The sequence below is a fragment of the Lissotriton vulgaris genome, chromosome 12 (assembly GCF_964263255.1).
Source record: "Lissotriton vulgaris chromosome 12, aLisVul1.2, whole genome shotgun sequence".
NCBI classification, from domain to species: Eukaryota; Metazoa; Chordata; class Amphibia; order Caudata; family Salamandridae; genus Lissotriton; species Lissotriton vulgaris.
The window spans coordinates 119,396,303-119,418,480 of record NC_141700.1 but is presented as its reverse complement, the minus strand read 5'-3'; the positions used below and the strand labels follow the sequence as shown (position 1 = coordinate 119,418,480).

The 22,178-nt window shown below is 46.5% G+C and overlaps 1 protein-coding gene across 2 annotated transcripts in view; it reads left to right on the top strand.

Moving 5' to 3' along the window:
• PRPF3 (pre-mRNA processing factor 3) overlaps window positions 1-22,178 on the top strand; it is a 148,646-nt gene that overhangs the window by 85,475 nt on the left and 40,993 nt on the right. For both annotated transcript variants that reach the window (XM_086947468.1, XM_086947469.1), the window contains 2 exons: window positions 32-145; window positions 21,771-21,889. In XM_086947468.1, the coding sequence (XP_086803594.1) occupies window positions 32-145; window positions 21,771-21,889 (233 nt within the window). The remainder of the gene's footprint in view (window positions 1-31; window positions 146-21,770; window positions 21,890-22,178) is intronic.

Here is a 22,178-nt window from a genome sequence, read left to right as displayed (position 1 = left end):
ATAACTGGCTTTTGCCTTTTTTTTGCGATAGAGCACACGAAGAGGCGAATGCTGCACGAAAACTAACATCTGAACAAAGGAAAGAAAAGAAAGCAAAAAAATTAAAAGAAGATATTTCACTTGGAGTTCACACTTCTGTATATAGGCAAGTATGTCTTTCCTCAATAGTATTTTTCTATTCTGTGTTTTTTGTACACACTTAAAATGAAATGTATGTGAACCAGTCAGTGTGCGATTTTACTATTCAGGAATAAGTTATTTTACCCTTCATAGATTGCTGAAATTGGTGGATTCTTCCTCCATTGTCAGTCAATTAATTAGGTCTCACAAATTGTGGATGCTGGAGGTTTCAGAAACTGGCCTACGACTGGAAACAAATACTGTACAGGTAGTGTTTAAAGGGCTTCTTGGAATTGAGGAATATGTAAACCAACTGACAATATTGTTACTATATAATCCTAATTTTCTTGGGGCTTCAAACCATGTTGAAACGTCGCTTCAGAATATTAAGAACTTTGAAGCCCAAGTGGTGGCTGATCATATGTGTTGTGAACATGAAAGAAATGCTGTTTGGAGCCTCCACTGGCTTTCTAACGGTTACCCCCATTTCTCATCATCCATTAGACCACAAACTAGGATGGAGTGGATGGCTTGCCTGAATAACTATGTTCAACTCATATCTTGTACCTCGTGAGGTCCCAAGATCAAGAATGGTTAAATCAACTACAACAAACCTGAAATGCATCCAATCTGAAAGACTCCCTGCCACGTTCAAGTACAGATTAAATATCCCCCCCCCCCTTTTTTTAAAGTAATTTGGGCAACTGAATTTTGTGACCACTGTCTCCGGCGCCACAGGTTTTGTTGACCTACAAATACCACTTGATGCAACTGGATTTGCAGTTTCCTGGATTTTATTTTCTTTGTTCCCTTTAAAGCCTCATTGTAATGGTTATAGATTTGTTTACGGTTACGAAGTCTGAAATGTAGTACTTGCTCTCCCACGTGAATGTTCTCTGGAAGAGGATGTATGGTAAAGGTCACATTAGTTAGGTGGACATAAGGTTTCAGATTGTGAAGTGGACTTGTAAAAGTACAGAGATACCACTGAAAGTAGAAGTGATATGATCTGAGGTGTTGTGTCAAAGTTTAGGGGAAAAGGGGATCATGTGTGGTTCAAACTTTCAGCCAAAAAGTACAGAAAGTGATTTGTGTTGGCCCTTTTGAGATTGCCAAAATGGGAAGGAATGCAGTATGGCTTCATAATGATCAAATGTGGATTATGAGTCAATTGGCAATGGAAGTGTTTGGTGGAACTTTTTGCCAGATCCTCCTATAAAAATGGACTGATGTTGGTGGGATTGGGCAGAATGTAAATAATTTGTTATATATTTGTTTGTTTTCTCTTGGGTGTATTTGAATTAAAGAATAAAAGTTTTGTTAACCCATTAGCTGCTAAGGCTTTTCCATCACCCTTGTTGAGCCCTTAATAGGTTTCGCCTATCCCATTCCGCAAGGAATGGATAGGGGAGAATTATAGGGTTGGATCAGGAAAGCTAAACCAGGCGGCGGATTTCGACGAGTGCATGTGTCCGTGCAAGCGCTTCCATCCGCCTGCCTCGCATCATTGCCACCAGCCGTCCACATCAAAGCCATCTGTTGCTTACTTCTCCACTTCTCCTCCCCCCTCCTAATGACATCCCTGCTGTTCACACTTCTTTCACGGCCGCGAGGCCGTGCTTCAAAGGGATCCGCTCCCCTGCCCCTAAAAGCTTATTTCTAATCCTTATGGGCTGCATTTAAGGCTGGCATGCCTGCCCAGCCCCCCTCCCAGCGCTCGCCCCTCGTTCCCTTTCCACTCGCTCGTTTTTCTTTCAATGGCATTTGCGCAGGCAGGGGGGACAATAAGTAATTTACAAAAATATTTACAAAATATTGAGCCGAGGCATGAACATAAGTCCCTAGCTCCCTAGTCGGCAGCTTGCATGGAGGTTACTGTGCCAAAGGGGTCATGATTGGCTGTGCCCTCTCTCCTCACCCCTCTCTCCCTCCCACAACACTACTTGCCCACCCCCACCACGCCTCCAAGATCGCTGCTTTTTTTTGGTTTAATTTAAAATATATGTTGTATACTTTATCTCCATTTGCCCTCTTTCCCCACCCCCTCGTCCCTCCCACAAAAGTACGTGCGTGCCCCCACCACCTCTACCAGATTGATATAATCAGTTTTTTTCATTTAATATCATTTGTACGGGAAGGGGGATAAATAATAAGTAATATACAAAATTTTTAAAATATTTACAAAATATTGAGTTGACGCCGAGGCTTGAACATAGGTAGCCAGCTCCCTAGTCGGCAGTTTGCAGGGAGGTTCCAGTGCCAAAGGGCTCACTGATTGGCTGTGTTCTCTCCCAAACCAACTTTATTTCGCAGACGCACTGTTATACCATGAGCTTGCCCTGAAGGTATTGAATCACTCAATGGTTATTTTGAATTGATCGTTGTTTGGTTGTTTGAAGGAACCTGTATGTCTCCACATTACATACATAGCTGGTCCTCTTAAGCATGCCAACAAGATAACACCAGCCTGGCAGGCACAGTGAAAATGTTGTTCAGGGCTTCCTATTTAATCAGATGTGGCCAGAATCAGACTCTAATCCCTTCCCCCTGGCGGCCGTCAGCTTGCCACCCTCATTCTCAGCCGGCTTCAGCCCCCCTTTCTCTGCCTGTCCTCCTTTTTTCACTGCCGCTCCGTGGAGGGCCCTTTCAATCACATTCCCTGACCAAGTAGGCCCTCCTTGCTTTCTGTTTTTCGCATTTACGGTCCACACTCCTCTGATTCTGTACCTACATCATTTGCTTCCTCTCTCTAATCTCCTCTGCTCATTGGAAGCCGCATTCACCGTTGCAGAAATATTTGGCCGTAAGGTCAGTGTGTGATTAGTCTCAGCCTGCTTCTGCTCCAGTCCCCCCCCCCCCCCCCCCCCCTTCTCAGCCTGCCCCCCCTATTGTCACTGCTGCTCCATGGAGGGCCTGGTGCAAAGGTTAAGTTGCAATGTTTCAGTCGCTTATTGCTGTATTTGGGAGATTAAATGGTGCTTAACAGTTGAAATCTTTGACAAAACAGTGTTAACGCATACAGATGACACAATAATTGAAAATTAATACTATCACAAAACCTTCCTCATCGCATAATTTTAACTTTCTTGCTCCATAATTTAGTCAACACTGCCGCATAATTCCATTGCCCTACTATGCCGGGACACCTCATTTCGTGTGTATTCCTATTTTGGGAGTTGTTTACTTCGTTCACTGCCAGTGAGTTAAAATGGTAGATTGCATAGGCGTATACGATTTTAAAACTTGCTTCTGCAAACACTATGTTACCGTCACGTGAGTCCTTGTAATGCAATTACAGTAGGTCCATGCTTAGCCTGGTCTGAAAGACTCTAGAACCTACTGTATTTCTGTGTTTCTCAGAGAGTTTGCACGAATGTGAGTTCTCTGGAACCTGCAGTGCTGCCATTTGTGTTGAGAGCCCTAGATCAAAAGCACTCTAGAACCTGCAGTGTTGCTCTGTGACCTGTGTGCGTTGGAAAGCTAGTGTTCATCCCACATTCTCTCCTATTCTGCCTGTGCTTCATCGCCAGAGGTCCTGTTTAGCTATATGCCATCTTCTTCTATTTGTTTTCTAGGGTGTGTACATTTTCTTCTTATGTCATGTACAGGAATGTTTGTCTTCAATCGCCTTGTGTGCTCAGAGTATGCACCATAACATGCTCCCGGCTGCAGCAGGGAACAGCTTCTGCGGGTTATCTTCATAGGAGGGAAACTAACTGCAACTTTTAAAACCGTCAACATATATGGTAGCAATAAAATGTGGCTCTTGTTATTCCTTTGGCAGCTTGTGTAGACCTCTGTTTTTGTGCAATATCAGGTTTGATGTCCTGTGTCTTTCTTCATTTAACCCGCAAACCTCCCTTCATTCAGCACCCCACCCCTACCGTCTAGAATTACTTACTTGTGACGAGCATAAATGTTTGTCGTCACCGCCCCCCGTGTGTTCACTGTGCTGTTACTGAAGCATCTGTCTGCCATTTAAATGGCCTATTTAAGGAAAAGTATCAATTAGCAAAGAGCCCTTACATAAAATCCCTGTGTTATTAATTCTGGTAGTGGCTGCTACATTGGCTTTGAGATTGTGAGTTCTACGTACAGAGATCTAAATTGTTGCATCTAAGGACAACAGTGAGTGAACAACATCTGGGAAGGCTATCTGTTCAATATGAAATTTTACCCTAATTACCTTTCCCTTTTATAAGCAGGGCATGCATGCTGTAGCATGTCAATGTATGCGGACTACGTGTTCGTACATTTCACTGCTATTCCAATCCACATAATTACACTCCCATCACGCAGTCACACTCAATCACAATCTACAACATTCCAGTGAACTCAATACCACATAACTGCTATCCACATTTCCACTGCACACAATGCCACAAAATTCTACCACACAAATCCCTTCACAGCACTCAATTCCAGAACTAACCATTCCAATCCAACACACATAATTCCGCTCCACTCCACTCGTACATCCACTCCACTCCAAACCAAAACATATTGGTCAAAGACCTTGTCATTTACAATGCCAATAGCTCTAACTCTCACAAATGCAAGACCTATTGCATTGCAAATGCTTGTTTGATGTAGCAGGTACTTCGCTTTTAAGCCTTCATCGTTTTATTGCCACGAAAGGTATACAGACTAGAGTTGTCATTTTTCCAGATGTTAGATATTCTAATTGTAAGGATTCATAGATTCAAGGAGTCACACTAGAAAATAGTCAAAATATATCAAAATTGTTATTTATTTTGAAAAATTGCAACAACAAAAAATTCAAAATTGGCAACAACAAGGTTTGTTACATTAGAACACCTCAGCTTTTAGGAAAAAACAGAGCTTTTAAACCAGAATTTTTTTTTAAAACAGCTTTGTATTTTTCTAAGTGCTAATCGATTTGTACCTCTTTTTAGGTCGAGGCTATTATATCCCGCAAGGGATAAATAGACAAGAGTATAGTGGGCAAACCAAGGTCTTAAAGCTTTGCGGATTTCGGACAGTCCGTGTGGTGCACCTGTGCGGAAAGCCTGTCCACATCAAAGCCATCAGCCTCCCTCCCACAGGCATCTGTTGCTTTGCCAGCGTGTGCAGTGCGCGCTCGGCCTCACTTCTCTTCCCCCCTAATTACATCCCGCTTTCACTTTCACGGCGGCGAGGCCTTGAGCTTCACTTCAAAGGGGCCGCCAATGCTTTCAGCACTCCGCTTCCCCGCAACCAGCATTCAACCCCCCACCTCTTAATTAAAAAAAAACACAATTGCAGCTTTGCCCAGTTCTCTACTATTTCCAATGTTTCAGGTTTTACAAGTTTTGCCTCTTTTCAATTGCCGCTTTTCTCTGGATCGCACATTGGTTTACTGGTTTTCCTGGCCTCCTTAGTGCCGGTCCGCCAGCTCCCACGTCTGCCTCTACCTCATCCTGCGCCGCCCCGGATGATTCTGCTTCACCTTCCACGTCCCGAGCCTGCTCCGTCACTGTGTTCCGCTCCAACTCTCTGCTCTGCCGTTTCACCGTACTGCTCTGCCATGTCACCGCTTCACCATCCCCCGGTAGGTTCGCTTCACTATACTTCGGTTTTATTCTTCTACTGCTTTGTGCAGCTTTTAGGAAAAAAAGCCTCTCTTTTGCTTTTGGAACTTCCTGCTGTCTGCGACTTAAATGTGCACCGTGCTCATTTTTCGACCGTGTGCGATGCTTTGCACAAAAGTGTTTCATTTTATTTAGAGGCTATTTGTGGGGCAGGGCGGTACAAGTTTTGAAAAAGAGGAAGAAAAGGATTTACTATTTAAACATTTACGCTAAAATCTGTGCTTAGCATAGTGTGCTGCATACTGGTATTTTGTTCCTTATGTCTTTACATCCAGACTAGCAGCACGCCCCAGCATTGCCTGGGGCAGAAGGGGGCAGCATTTCAGGCTTGCCTGCACTCCCGCCCCGGCCCGCCACAACATATTCTGTGTCCCGGACAATGTTGTGGCGGGCGGGGTCTGGGGCGGGAGTGCACGCAAGCCTGAAATGCTGCCCCCAGACCCTGAGCCTTAACGCAGTTGTTCCGGGCCAACCTCCCGCACCGGCTCCCTCCCGTCCCATGTCCCAGAGCCTTACTTGAGCCGCCACTCCTCCCCGAGCTCCTCACTTCACCGCCGCTCCTCCTCGTTATCACGTACGTTGCGGCCAGCGATACGTCGTGGCCTTCAGCGTCTCGGCCGGCGCTACTTCCAGGGCACTACTTTTTTTTTAGTTATATTTTTAAATTTACGTTTATTTTTTATTTTCTATAGCCTATGTCCATCTGCACACCCTGAGGATTACAACAATGTATTGGGTGTGTGGATTGGCGCTGTGGTACCAGAGTTTACCTTGCCAAAAGGTTTGTGTTCTCTCTTTATAATAGTAGTATAGATATACAATACAACAAATAACATTACACCTATTTATTTTATTGTATTGAATGCGATTTTATATAGCGCGAACATTACCCGAGAACGAACAAAGACTATTGGCTTTGTTAATGGTTGTTAGTTGCGCCGCTCACCACTCTCGGGCTCACTTCCTGCTCCCCCTTTCACAATGCGCGTGCATTCCCCCACCCCTCCCATTTGTTCTCTATTCGCACCCATGCTGTCTCTTGGGCTCTGCGGGCACCACCATGTTTTTTTCAGTAATTGAAAAGAACAATTTTCGTAGCCACAGTAGGGATAGCCGTGGCACAGAGCAGCATACCGGGTCCCGGGATGAAGACATTGCAGGCATGAGAGCCACTGTTTTATGTTTTTTTTAAAACATCACACATCTCCAATAGAAGTGCTTAAACAGCTGGGCACTTACCACACCATCCAATGCTCATGACACCAATGGAGCATCTGTTAAACCCTGCAAGGTGAAACACCAATGCCCAGAAGTTAGATTGTTGTTTTAAACATTTACGCTAAAATCTGTGCTTAGTATAGTGTGCTGCGGACTGGTATTTTGCTGCTTATGTCTTTACATCCATATATACAATATAACAGCTAACATTACACCTACAACGAACAAGGACTATTGGCTTTGTCAATGGTTGCTAGTTGCGCCGCGCACCACTCTCGGGCTCACCTCCTGCTCCCCCTTTCACAATGCGCGTGCACTCCCCCCACCCCTCCCTTTTGTTCTCTATTCGCTTCCCGCACCCATGCGGTCTCTTGGGCTCTGCGGGCACAGCCATGTTTTTCAGTAATTGAAAAGAACACTTTTTGTAGCCACAGTAGGTATAGCCGTGGCACAGAGCAGCATACTGTGTTCCGGGATTAAGACATTGCAGGCATAACTTAACGTTTGCTTTTGTAATTTCTTCACTTGTAATTTTCTCCTCATGTATCAGTTATGTTCCTATTGTGAAGCGCACTGACACCTTTGGGTAAAGTCCGCGCTATATAAAATGCATAAAATAAATAAATAAAGTAAGTAAAGAGCCACTGTTTTATGTTTCTTTTAAAAACATCACACATCTCTAATAGAAGTGCTTCAAAAGTCTGGCACTTACTGCACCATCACTCAGCACCACCACAGCATCACTCAGCACCACCACAGCATCACTCAGCACCACCACAGCATCACTCAGCACCAACACAGCATCACTCAGCACCACCACAGCATCACTCAGCACCACCACCACAGCACCACTCAGCAGCACCACCACAGCACCACTCAGCAGCACCACCACAGCACCACTCAGCAGCACCACCACAGCACCACTCAGCAGCACCACCACAGCACCACTCAGCAGCACCACCACAGCACCACCACAGCACCACCATAGCACCACCACAGCATCACTCAGCACCACCACAGCACCACCACAGCACCACCACAGCACCACCACAGCACCACTCGGCATCACTCAGCACCACCACATTATCACTCAGTGCCACCACAGCATCACTCAGCACCACCACAGCATCACTCAGCGCCACCACAGCACCACTCAGCGCCACCACAGCACCACTCAGCGCCACCACAGCACCACTCAGCGCCACCACAGCACCACTCAGCACCACCACAGCACCACTCAGCAGCACCACTCAGCATCACTCAGCACCACCACATTATCACTCAGCACCACCACATTATCACTCAGCACCACCACATTATCACTCAGCGCCACCACATTATCACTCAGCGCCACCACATTATCACTCAGCGCCACCACATTATCACTCGGCGCCACCACATTATCACTCGGCGCCACCACAGCACCACTCGGCACCACCACAGCACCACTCGGCACCACCACAGCACCACTCGGCACCACCACAGCACCACTCGGCACCACCACAGCACCACTCGGCACCACCACAGCACCACTCGGCACCACCACAGCACCACTCGGCACCACCACAGCACCACTCGGCACCACCACAGCACCACTCGGCACCACCACCACAGCACCACTCGGCACCACCACCACAGCACCACTCGGCACCACCACCACAGCACCACTCGGCACCACCACAGCACCACCGCAGCACCACTCGGCACCACCGCAGCACCACTCGGCACCACCGCAGCACCACTCGGCACCACCGCAGCACCACTCTGCACCACCGCAGCACCACTCGGCACCACCGCAGCACCACTCGGCACCACCGCAGCACCACTCGGCACCACCGCAGCACCACTCTGCACCACCGCAGCACCACTCGGCACCACCGCAGCACCACTCGGCACCACCGCAGCACCACTCGGCACCACCGCAGCACCACTCGGCACCACCGCAGCACCACTCGGCACCACCACAGCACCACTCAGCACCACTACAGCACCACTCAGCACCACTACAGCACCATTCAGCACCACCACCACAGCACCACTCTGCACCACTCTGCACCACCACAGCACCACTCTGCACCACCACAGCACCACTCGGCACCACTCGGCACCACCACACCACCACTCGGCACCACTCGGCACCACCACTCCACCACTCGGCACCACCACAGCACCACTCGGCACCACCACAGCACCACTCAACGTCACCTCAGCGCCACCCCAGCATCACTCAGCGCCACCCCAGCATCACTCAGCGCCACCCCAGCATCACTCAGCGCCACCACAGCATCACTCAGCGCCACCACAACAACACTCAGCGCCATCACAGCATCAATCTGTGCAACCATTCAACAACAACTGGTTCAGATATGTTCTCTCAATGTTTCAAGCTTTATTACAAATGTCACAAAAAGATGTTAATATTTTACTTCTGTTCTTGGATTTTCATCACAATAAAATACACTGAACATAATCTTCACAAAAGTTATTTACAAAAGTTTAAGCTATTGCCATTATAAATTACAATCACTTTTATTTAAGTATTAATTATTTTAAAAAATTAAAAGCCATTGTTATTTGTAATATCAGTACATCTAAGTCACGTAAATACAAAACATGTTGCATTACAAATGCTATACGTGACACATTTGCGAAAGTTATAACTATTGGCATTGTAAATGACAAAGCTATTAATTTAGCTATTTTCAAAACCATCACATTAAATAAAAAAATTGCCATTTACAAGACCAATAGCTTAAACTTTCATAATGCGAGACCTATTGCATTGCAAATGCTTGTTTACTTCGTGTCTATTTGCAGTTCGTGGTGGAAATCCATGAGTGAAACAGAAAGTTGTAAATTTCTTACAAAATACAGGATTCACCAAGTGGCCGTTTGTATAGATGGCTGATTAGCTTCTATGGGAAAAACAATTGTTGAAGTAAAAACAAAATCGAAAGCTCATAAACAGCAAATATAGCCAAGTAGAGTTTCTTGAGGTAACATCGTAAATGAATCGAAAAAGCTAAAATAGAATCGGCGACCGGCATCGAGGTAACTGGAAAACAGATTGGAACCATGTTTTTCTTTCAGCAGGGAACTCTACACTGTGAATAGGAAAATGAACCGCTGGGGAATCGTAACATTAAAGAAGAATCCTCCCTTTTAGTTCTACTTGAAATGCCACCACGTTTGCCTATAAATACGATCACTAGGTGTGCAGGCTTTGTTTGCGGAAGTATCACTGCTCTGAGCGGGGGGGGGATGGGGGGGGGGGTGTCCACATGTTTTGAATTTGTGCCCCAGACCTTAAAGATCCTAGAGAAGCAGAGGTGGGCACTTTATGCCAGGACAGTCGCAGGACAAGCAACCCTTCCAGAGAGTACTAGAACTGTCTTTTGAAAAGGACAAAGCCAGGGAAACAGAAGTGGCATAGGGGAACGCTCTGCCACTAAGGAGTTACTCAATGAGATTGAAGGAAGAAGAGTCAAAAAAATCCTAAATGAAACAAACTTGTAGGAAGCTGGCTCTTTCTCTTCCAGGGCATCCTCATCAAAGTCATAAGCATTAGAATATTCCCGCCCATGTGCGGGACCCCGGAAACATTATATTATATGTGATATATAATATTTGCAGCCTAATAAACACCAGAGCTGAATTATGCTGTAAAGAATTTCCATAAACCATGAACAAACATGCATTATAAACATTAGAGACGACAACAGTTTTATTTTAGAACTGTTTTAATGCTCAGAAAGCAGTGGAAATTCTCATGAAACACTGAAAGCATAGGAAGCTCCCAGGCTGCATTGCAAAACTACAGTCTAAAAAGACTGAAAAGCTAATCTGTGGGATTCCATGAATCGTTTCAAGTCCAAACTGCCAAAAAAGGACCAGAAGGACTTTGAGGAAACGCTGACAGAAGGCTGCCTAGTGTCTAACCAAATAATTAGCACAGCAGCGGACGGCGCAGTGCTATCGGCTCATTCTTATTCTCATGGAGTTTGTGCCAGGAGGTCTTCTTGGCTGCGCCTCACAGGCCTCAAGCCTGATGCACAACAACGCATCTTAAACCTTCCTTTATCTGGTTCCTCTCTCTTCGGGGAACACGCTGACGAGGAGATGAGTCGAATGAAGACCGAGCTGGACACTGTGAAAGCGGTCGGTCTAGAGAAGAAAAAGGAGTTCAAGCGCCGCTTTAAGACCAACAAGGGCAAAGGGGCTCAACAGAGAGTTCAAACCCCTCAGTGGTCCCAAAACAAGAGTCAAGGCAAGTCCCAATTTCGAGGAGGCAAATCGGGCAGAAGTAGAAGTCACCAGCGCTCCTCTAACACTGCGAGGGGAGGAAAAGCCTGAGCAGTGGCTTCCTCTGGCGCCGTTGCCCACTCCAGTGGGAGGAAGTGCTTCACAACATCTGGCAGAGTGGGTCAGCATCACAAAAGATCGTTGGGTGCTGAATATACTGCGCAATGGATACACGCTACTTTTCTGTGCGCAACCAAAGAACATTCCTTCGAAGAAATCTCTTCCCCCACCAGTTGGAACTGCTCCGGAGAGAGGTGAAAATTCTTCAGCAAAAAAGAGCCATAGAAGTACCTCCCTCTCAAAGGGGAAAAGGAGTCTACTCCAGATATTTTCTTGTTCCCAAAAGAGATCAGGAGGACAAGTTCAGACCCATCCTAGACCTTCGTCTTCTAAACAAGGTCATAGTCAAGGAAAAGTTCCGCATGCTAGCTCTTCACCAAATATGTCCACATCTGCAAGTCTGGGATTGGATGTGTTCGGTGGATCTGCAAGATGCATACTTTCACATCCCGATTGCACTGCGTCCCCAAAAGTACTTGAGGTTTGTGATCAGCAACAAACATTACCAGTACAAAGTGCTGCCCTTCGGGCTCAAGTCCGCACCACGAGTCTTCACCAAATGCATGGCAGTGGTGGCGGCTTTCCTTCACAAAAAGGGACTTTTCATCTATCCGTATCTGGACGACTGGCTCATAAAAGGTCCATCTCCTGTACAGGTAGCAAACGATTTCCAGCTTTGCCTGCGCCAGTTGCACAAACTCGGGCTCCACGTCAACATGGAGAAGTCAGTCTAGCGGCCAACACAGTCCATCCACTACCTAGGTTCTGTTCTGGACACAAAGTTGGGAAAAGCGTTTCCTTCGGAGGAGAGACTTTTTTCTATGCGGCAGAAGTGCAGAATTCTGCTAGAGTCTCGAAACCCAACAGTCTGACAGTTTGCCTCCGTGCTAGGTTCCATGGCGTCCTGCATCTTTCTCATACCGAACTCCAGGTTGAGAATGCGGCCTTTACAGCAGGCCCTGGAGGACCAATGGGACCAAGCGACAGAAAGTTGGGAGGACCGGATCAGTCTACCCCAAGCAGCGAAGACTTCCATCAAATGGTGGACTCGACCGCAGAATGTTCTGGTGGGAGTACTTTTTCACCAACCTCTCCCAACACAGTCAATAGTGACAGACGCTTCTCTACAAGGCTGGGGGGCACCCATCGGGTGCCTTCAGATTAAAGGTCGGTGGTCGGCGCAGGAGCAGACCTACCATATCAACATGCTGGAGCTCCGAGCGGTGCATCTTGCGCTCAAAGCTTTTCTTCCAGCGATCAAGACCAACTCAGTCCTGGTTCAGACAGACAATACAACCACCATGTTCTATCTGAACAAACAAGGAGGCACACGGTCACGCCCTCTCTCCCTGGAGTCACAGGCAATCTGGCACTGGCTTCTCGCTCAATCTCAGTGGTAGCAGTGCACCTTCCAGGCGAGTTAAACGTCAAGGCAGACGCACTCAGCAGGCACTTTGAAGATCAGCCAGACTGGGTGCTAAACGACAAGGTAGTAGACTAACTTTTTCGTTGTAAGGGTCGTCCGACTATAGACTTGTTTGCAGACGATGAAAACAAAAAATGCCATGCCTTCGCGTCGAGATTCCACCGGCAGGGGAATGCTCTCTTGATGGATTGGTCAGAGACATTTGCTTACACATTTCCTCCCCTATCGCTGATCCCAAAGGTGGTTTCCAAGCTCCTCCGGTCGAACATGGAGATGATTCTAATAGCTCCGGACTGGCCACAACAGTGGTGGTACCCGGACCTTCTTCATCTGTCTGTGTGTCCACACAAACGGCAGCCTTGCAGACCAGACTTGTTGAGCAAGATGAACGGGAGGATTCTGCATCCCAACCTTCTGTCACTGAACCTGACAGCATGGCTCCTTAAGTCCTGCAGTACGGACATCTGAACCTGCCTCCTGAATGTATGCACATTTTAAAAGAAGCTAAGAGGCCTTCCACAAGAGCGTCTTATGCTTTCAAGTGGAAGAGGTTTTATATGTGGTGCAGGGAGCGTCATCTTGACCCTACTACGGGGCAGGAGGAGGTTGTTCTACCATACCTCCTGTCCTTAGCAACATCTGGGTTGAAGTATGCTTCCATTAGAGTACATCTGTCAGCCATTGTAGCGTATAGGAAATCACCAAGCCAAACTTCTTTCTTTCAAGTTCCAGTGGTCAAGGATTTCCTTCAGGGGTTGACGAAAGTTTATCCCCCTATGCGGAATCCTTCTCCTCCTTGGGAGTTGAACCTGGTTCTATCCAAGTTGATGGGGCCTCCTTTTGAGCCCATCAACAAGGCCTCGGTACAACACCTCTCTTTGGAGGTTGCGTTCTTGGTGGCAATTACATCAGCGCGAAGAGTAAGTGAGATAGAAGCGCTGTGTACAAAAGAACCCTACACTGTTTTCCACCACAACAGAGTAGTCTTAAGAGCACATCCATCCTTTTTACCTAAAGTGGGCTCTGATTTTCATATTAATCAGTCCATTTCTCTTCCATCCTTTTTTCCAAACCCTACGACCCCGGCTGAGCGGTCTCTGCACTCTTTACATCTTTAGAGAGTGCTTAAGTTTGATTTGGAAAATACCAAAAGTATTAGGAAGACGGATCAGCTCTTTATTCATTTATTTTATTTATTTGCGGGTTTATATTGCGCTAGAATCTACTCCAACTGGAGTATCTCCGCGCCCAAAAACACCAGAAACATACTCCAAAAGAAGTCAGATGATAGGAGAGTTAATTCTGAAACAGGAAAGTCTTCAGTTTTTTCCTGAAGCTGAGATGCTCTGGACATTGCCTGAGCATCAAAGGGAGCTTGTTCCATAATGTGGGGCCAACTACGGACAGAGCTTTACCCCCCTGTCTAACCTTCTTTACAAATGGCATTCTCAGGAAAAGCTGGTTGCTAGACCTAAGAGAGCGAACAGGATTGTATGGTATAAATTTGTCTGTCCAGTATGAAGGTCCTAATCCGTTTAAGCTTTTATGAATTAGGCAACAGGTCTTGAATTTTACCCTTTGGCGGACTGGAAGCCAATGTAGTTTATCCAAAAGGGGTTTAGATGGAGATCTAGGGGGGGCATTCAAGACCAGCCTGGCTGCAGTATTTTGGACAACTTGGAGTTTGGCTAATACTCCATCATTCGCCGACCGCAGTAGCCCGTTACAATAGTCAAGACGACAGTACCAAAGCCTGCACCAATGTTTTTCTGGTCTATTCGGGAAACAAAGGGAAAACCTTACGTAAAAGGCCAATGACATGAAAGCAGGAGCCCACAATATAATTGCCATGCTGCTTAAGGGAGAGCTCTTGATCCAAGCGTACCCCCAGGTTCTTCACGACCTGTTTGGGGCCAGGGACTGGGCCAAGATCTTGCGGCCACCAGTCAGAGGTCCATAGGATTTTAGCCTCCCCAAAGAGCATGACTTCAGTCTTGCCTGCGTTGCATTGTAGGCAATTAGATGACATCCACTGGGCTACTGCCTTCATGCCCTCGGAGAAGGAGGACTTCACTTCGGCGGTGAGAGATTTAAATGGAAACAGGAGCGGTGTATCATCCGCGTAAAACACCGGGATGAAACCAAAAGCTGTAATGATTCTAGCCAGGGGGGCCACATAAATGTTAAAAAGAGTGGGGCTCAAACAAGAGCCCTGTGGCACCCCCTTGGTGATCTCAATCTCCGCCGAGCGAAACGTACCCAGGTTGACAGATTGGGTACGATCAGATAGAAATCTCCTTAGCCAAGCCAGTGCTGTACCTTCAAGACCAATCTTTGCAAGCCGTCCGATCAAGATGTTGTGGGATACCGTATCGAACGCCGCCGATAAGTCGAACAGTATCAGGACGACGGAATAACCCTTGTCCAGGTACATATGAAGATCATCTTTGACTGACAATAATGCTGACTCCGTGCTGTTTTTTGGTTTAAAGCCGGACTGTGAATAATCTAGACTGCCAGTCTGTTCGACAAAGTTCGATAAGTGCTTAATCACATGTTTTTCTGTGAGCTTTCCCACGAATGGCAGCAGAGATATTGGTCTAAGGTTGGATAAGTCAGTCCAGGGAATTGCGGAGTTTTTCCGGATTGGTCTTATCAACGCCTTTTTCCACTCACTGGGGACCCGGCCTTCGGCCAGTGAAAGATTCACAAGGCCCTGAATCCCTGGACCCAACGTATTACCAACTATTGGCATTATTCTGGCTGGAATGGTGTCCGATGGACTACCGCTCTTGATTTGACTCGCCAAACTTTCTACCTCTATTGTAGAGATGGGGGGGAAACATGCTAAGGGTCGCAGAATTTAATTTTTCCGCAATCTGGGGCAAAGGTACACAACCACTAAAAGACAGATTAGAGTTAGTGATATTTTCGTATATATTATCTATCTTGTTGGTAAAGAACTGAGAGATTTCATCACATAATCTTTGAGAATCTTTATCAACTATGTTTCAATAAGAACAGGCTTTCCAGCTGCCAAACGATCCATCTCCAGATGGAATGTTTCCTGTATTAAGTTGGCTTATCAGCTGGCGGGCAAGCCATTACTGTTGTCGCCTAAAGCACACTCTACTAGGGGGAAAGCGGCACAAGTAGCTTTCTTACATGATGTCCCTATGTCTGAGATTTGCAATGCTGCAACCTGGAGATCAGTTCATACCTTTACAAGGCATTACTATCTTGAATCTGATTCCAGGGCAGATACTCAAGTAGGACAAGCCTCTTTGAGGAATCTATTTGGGTAGCCTGCTGCCTGTGCGGGCTTAGTTTTTCTAGGCTTAGTATTGATATTACTGTTTTCATTACTCGTTTGCCCGCAGGGAGATGAGGTGAGGCTCGCTATTCTATTCTAATGCTTATGACTATTGATGAGGATCCCCTTGAAGAGAAGGATTAGTTACTTAACTGTAATCCTAGTTCTCTTCCAGGGGTATCCTCATCAAAGTCATAAGCAACCCTCCCGCCTCCCCGGGCAAAGGATTATTTTAAGTTGGAGATCTGGTTAACCTAAATGTTTCATGGTTTTTTCAGTCTCCGCAAAGAACAACTGCCCTAACTGTCACCCCTGAGGCATGCAAGGGACTCCCCTAAATACTGAATTTAGTTGCGTTAGGGGAGTGCTGGGTATTAGCCAATGGGCTACTCACCCTTGGGGTCACTATGCCCCCTATAGGCCCACTTCCTGGGGGAAGTTGGCATAACCCTGTCCCAGAATTCCTAAGTATGCCATCAAAAAGACAGCTATTTCTGAAAAACTGTGTCCACCTTACAGTAGCACACCTTACGGGTGGTACTAGTTTGGAGGTGGAACGCCTACCTGACTAATTTTCCCACCTGTCCAGGTGCCACGGGGGTCTTGGAGAAAGGGGGCGGCTTTTTCTCCTGTGGGGGTAGCCAGATTTTTATTCCAAAGGTGTCAGCTCTTTGAAGCTTGCTGGCCCAAGAAGGCTAATCAGCAGGTCATCCTGGTGAATAGAGTGTTACACCCTCTTCCCGGACAGGCTTTTGCTTTGGTTCTTCTGAGAGCAAAAGGCTGACCCCCCTCCCCCGCTAGGAGTTCAGAACAGCATCTCTGGTGGCAGGCTGGTAGAGACCAGTCAGCCAGGACACCAGAGACCTGTAGGTTTCCACGGAGCACCTATAAGGTGCTGTCTTGGTGCATGTATTGGTAAATTCAGCACTGGCATCCATGTGGGTTTACCATTACGAGAGGTTTGATTCTAAAAATCCCTATTTTCAGTGATGCCATCATGTAGCTGAGGCACTCGTTTTCACCAGTGTCCAGAACATGTCTTGTGAGAAAGTGCCTCTTTAGTCCTGCTTAGTCCCCCTCTTCTTGCCTTGTATTGATGTGGTTTCGATTGTAGTGCACAGAGTCCCTGACAACCAGGTCCCCTGTGCCCGTGCTTCTTCCCTAACACAATTCCACAATTGGCCCTGTAAGTCCCTAGTAGATGGGTACCTAGGGCATTGGGACCGAAGGAGGTCCCTTAGAGACCCCTTACCTAGGCCATGTACCCAGAGGGCACCTCAAAGGTGCCCCCTGAAAACCTACCAACCCTGGTGTGGTCACAGACAGGCTTTAGGCAGACTATCACCCCCAGACATGTTTCTGGACCTCTGGGTTGAGAGCCTATGCTCTCTGGGACCAGAAACAATCCACATCCTTGGCCGAGGTCTGACACCTCCTCCCTCAGGATGGGCACAGTGCTCGAAGGGAAGCTTCAAAGTCCTGCCGCCTTTGTAATCTGCCCCCCCCCCCCTGTTGAGGTGTGCCCACCTCTGCTAACACCACCCCTGAGGTGGGGGACGCGAGGTGCAGCACATTTATCAGACCCCACCATCCTGAAGATGGGGAGACCTATCCAGCAGGGCTGTATCTATGCCCACTCCCACAGGAGGGTTGCTTAATTGAGTGAAGTCACCCCACGTAAGGTGCCCATTGGCCACACCTGCTCCTACCCTAAAACGCCCCTAAATGTAGTTCTTAGGCAGCTCCCTAGACTTGCAAACTAGTTTATGCCAACCTAAGAATGACGAAGTAGTCTCCATGCGGCGAAGACTGAAGACGATTACTGACTTGGCCCCAGCCCTATCGTCCTGTCTTCAGCTGGCTGTCCTGCATCCAACGACTTGCAGAACCCGAGGAAAAAACTGCCTGCCCTTCAACAAAGACCTGAGACTCACGAAACTGTCCCCAAGGGCATTGGACGCCCGACGCGGTTAGCACCCGGCCGCCCGTATGCCGCTGGTGGTGTATGTTTGGTGCTGCATTATGGACCCCTGTGTCTGCTCTAACCCCCAAAGCTTGGCCCCTACAACGATTTACTTACCTACAAGCAGTGTGGCTCAGAGCACCCCAGTCTCCATTTAAATGCATTGGGCCTATCACCGAATTTGACCCCTGCACCTGGCGGTCCCTGTGCCTCTAGTTGTGCACACTTTGTGCTAACCTGAACCTTGCCCTCTGCCGACCTTAACCTCTGAAGACTGGTATTGTAATTTGGGTACTTACCCGCAAAACAGCATTGTTGTCTTCCTCTATAGGATAACGTTGAACTGTTTGAAAATTTCACTAAGTGTCAACTTTTAAAAGACAAAAGTATTTTTCCTGAAAAATTTACTTCCTTTTTGTGAGAATCTTGATCCTAAAATAAAACTCAAAGCTTATTTTTCTAAAATTGATACGGATCTCCTTTTTGAGTCAGTTAGTGGTCAATGTTGTGCAATAATGTCTTGCACTACTCTGTGTTAGGTGTAAGCTGCTCGCCCACACTACCACTAATAGAGCACTTTGGGTTTGCATTGAGCCCTGTACACTTCTGAGGAATCTATAGACTCTTTGCAAAGTATAACCACCTAGTGGTATACCATATACCCAGCTTCCTATATTTCTTCAGACTATATTTCTTAAGACTGCTTCCCTGGTCACTTGTACTGGCAGTAATAGGACTGGCCCGCACAGGGGCACATCTGCTCCTACAGGTATGCCCTCACATGTAAAATTCAGCACCCTACCTTAAGGCTGGCAGGCCTTTTGTAGGAGTGAATTACAAATATTACATGCATTGTTGGGGACAAGGCATACAGGGATGTATAATATGTCTTGTTTTCACTTTTGTCCACACCAAAACACTCAGCCTGCAATGGCAGTCTTGCATGTGCTTGATATGGGGTCCCTTAGGGTGGGCACAATTTGTGCTGCAGCCTTTAGGGCCCTCTTTAGTACATTTAGTACCTCAGGCCCTAGCTACTAGGGTACCATTCAGTAGGGACTTACAGAGGGTGCTAACATTTTTGCAACTTGGGGGAAAAATTGTACAGTTTTGGGAAAGAGCTCTGGCACTGCGGACCTGGTTAGCAGGAACCCAGTGCACTTTCAGTCCAAATCACATCGTTTACCAGGCAAAAAGTGGGGGTGACCATTTAAAAAAAAAAGGACTCTTTCGTATATAAACCCACGGGTGAAAGTCGAAAGAAGCTTTTGGCTTTAATCCCTCAAAACCAGCCTTTACTCCGAAAGGGCAATAGTGTGTGTGAGAGGAGAAGAAGCATTAAAATTAGGCGTCTTCAACAACAAAAAGAAATGGCCTGGAATCCAAACAAAATGCTTTCGGTGTCTTGAAGTGCTGCCTCAAGGCTGAGATGGAAGTGTTGATGGAGAAAATAAATTGACTCCATAAAAAAATTCCAAGTCCCCCTAAGGGCTGAGAAGGCCACTGTACCCCACTTGTCTGGTTGGGCCTGTCACCTGTGACCAAACAAATAAAAACTATCCATATGAAGGCAGTGTATAATTAACGGAAAGACTGTTGTGGCATTCGGAATGAGGGTAAGTTCCGGTACCTGAGTGGGCCATTTCATCCCACTTAAAAAAAAAAAATACAACACTATTGTCTGGTAGAATTTCTGAGGTCAGCCCTCTGGAAGGGATGCACTGGGGAGCGGCACTTCTCTCTTGCTCGCTGATCAGTGCTTGTGAGGCAGAGTTATGCCCTCCTGACGCCAATCAGAATGAAGCATCCATACCTAATGGTGCACACTGTTTCGCTGTTGGCACTGTGATGTCAGTGCCCTGTGTGCTCTGATTGTCACAGTAACAAAAACCTCAAAAGGAACTTAGGACTCAAGGAAATCTTTCTCCTCACTTTCTGATTTTTTAATTGTTTTTATTTTGTTTAAAAGAAAATCCTACCAGTGCTAGCACTAGAAATGTGTTCTCATACCCTGTGGTGGATGAACAGATATCACGTCCACTGCACTGCTGAGGTGCTTTAGTGCAGTGGACCTGAATAGATCATCCATTGCAGTTAAGCAATTAAGAGAGGAGATATGGAATATGTTTCTCATGGATACATCTACATGTAGATTCCTCACTTTTTAAATATCCCCAGTGCTTAGCATTCCACTGAAACATTTCTTTACAGCTCTCCCACATCGACTAGGACGTCATAATGGCACAGCGCCACATGCGACTCCGCATGATGTCATCGGAGCTAAAAGAAGCCAGCGTGCTGATGTCCCTTTCCTTTTTTCCGTGCCCTCGACGCGCAACATGGTTTTTGTTTTTCTAGGCTGTCCAAAGTATTAGTGTCTCGCTAAATTTTTTCCAGGGAAAAGCAACGTATTGGAGTTAAAGAATGTCGGTACAGAGGAAGTCTGGATTCAAGCCTTGTAGGGAATGTGAGGGTCAGAAGTCAGATTCTCGCGGCGACTGTCTTTGGTGTTTAAGCCCAGATCTCGACGTCGACATCTCTTCTTTTTGCCAGAAGATGAACCAGAAGGTTTTGAAGGAGAGGGAAGCGAAACTCTTTATGGCCAGGGCAAAAAAAGAGGAGAGAACGTCGTAGGTCTCTTCCTCGGTCGGAGTCACCATCTCCCCACTCTTTGAAGTTGTCTAAAAGGAAACACAAGAAGAAGCGGAGTCATGTTTCCCGGCGTCGTTCTTCAAGGCATGCCTCCCTGAGGTCTTTGTCCCCGAATCCAAGGACTCATGGAAGCAGGGATGAGATGTCTCTGGCTCCGTCTCAGTGTGTCGCTTCAGCGTCCCCTTCAAGTGTAAGAGCTGGGACTCCTCCTGAATGTCTGACTCTGGAGTCGGTACCAGGTCCTGTTCTTCCACCGGCGTCGGCACAGCCTATGCCTCCTAGACAGGAGCAGGAGTATCCGGCGTTTCCAACTCCGGGTTCTGAAGCGTCGATTTTTCTGCATAGCATTTTTAGTAGGGCGATCGTAATGTACGTCAGTATTCTTATCGGACTGCATGATTATGTTTGTGTAGTCTTCAGACTCTTTTAGGAAAGGGTGGAGAAATTTCCATCAGTCAGATGGAACAACCTTCACTGTTTCAGAAAGTTCACTGGACATGATGAATCCTCCCTCCTCTGAACGACAAAGAAGGGTACTTCCAATGCTACTTAAACTGTATTGTTCAGGGGAGCTGGTGTGCAGGTTCTTCATCACAGTATCCACTCTAAAAGCAGAAGTACCGTAGTGCGAGGAGGAGGTCTGGGAGAGGGAGTTTCCTGCTTGAAAGTGAAATGCTTGGAGATTATGGGAATTGACCATTTTGCATGCCATTCTAGTATTTGCCAAATAGAGGGAATCCATTGTGTTGGAAAACAGTGTTACATTTGTTGTTCCATTTTTGTTTTTAGGTAAACAATAAAAGATACATTTTAGTGCTGTTTAGTTATATTACAATTCAACCATAACATTCATTAACATAAGTATTCAGTGCATACATATGATGCATCCTAATACAGGCAAAAAAGGCCTCTTAATTATTATCATTAGCAATTGGACCATTTCATTTTATGAAATGCATATGGCTATCATTAGAACCCCAATTACCAACTGTTGTTCTCTGCAATTCATAAGTCAGAAAACATTTAATATGAATATTTGATCTCTACAGCTTCTCGTGTGCACACTGAAAGATTAATTCGTTTATTGTCATTTACCAGTTGTCTAAAAATGTTTTCTTTCTTTAGAATCAGAAATTTGACAAATCCAGCAAAGAAATTCAAGATTGAAGCAAACGCAGGACAGCTCTATCTGACAGGAGTGGTGGTGTTACACAAAGATGTGAATGTGGTAGTGGTGGAAGGAGGTATGTGTAGTTTGTGCATCCTGGGCTCATTTTACTCCTCTTATTTCTCTGCCTAGTGCACACTAAGAAATCTCACTAGAAAAATGCATGTTTTAATCCTAGGTGCTGTTCCAAGATGCTGTGGCGGGCTTCATGCAGCCCTTGTGGTTAGCACAATAACATTTTGTATAATCTTGTTGAAGACCAGTTTACTTTAACTCTGTACGCAGTTATATGAAAAAGAGTCTTCTGCCCAAAAGCCCACCCCTCTCATTTCACTGATAACCTCAAACAGTGTGTAAACTGCAGG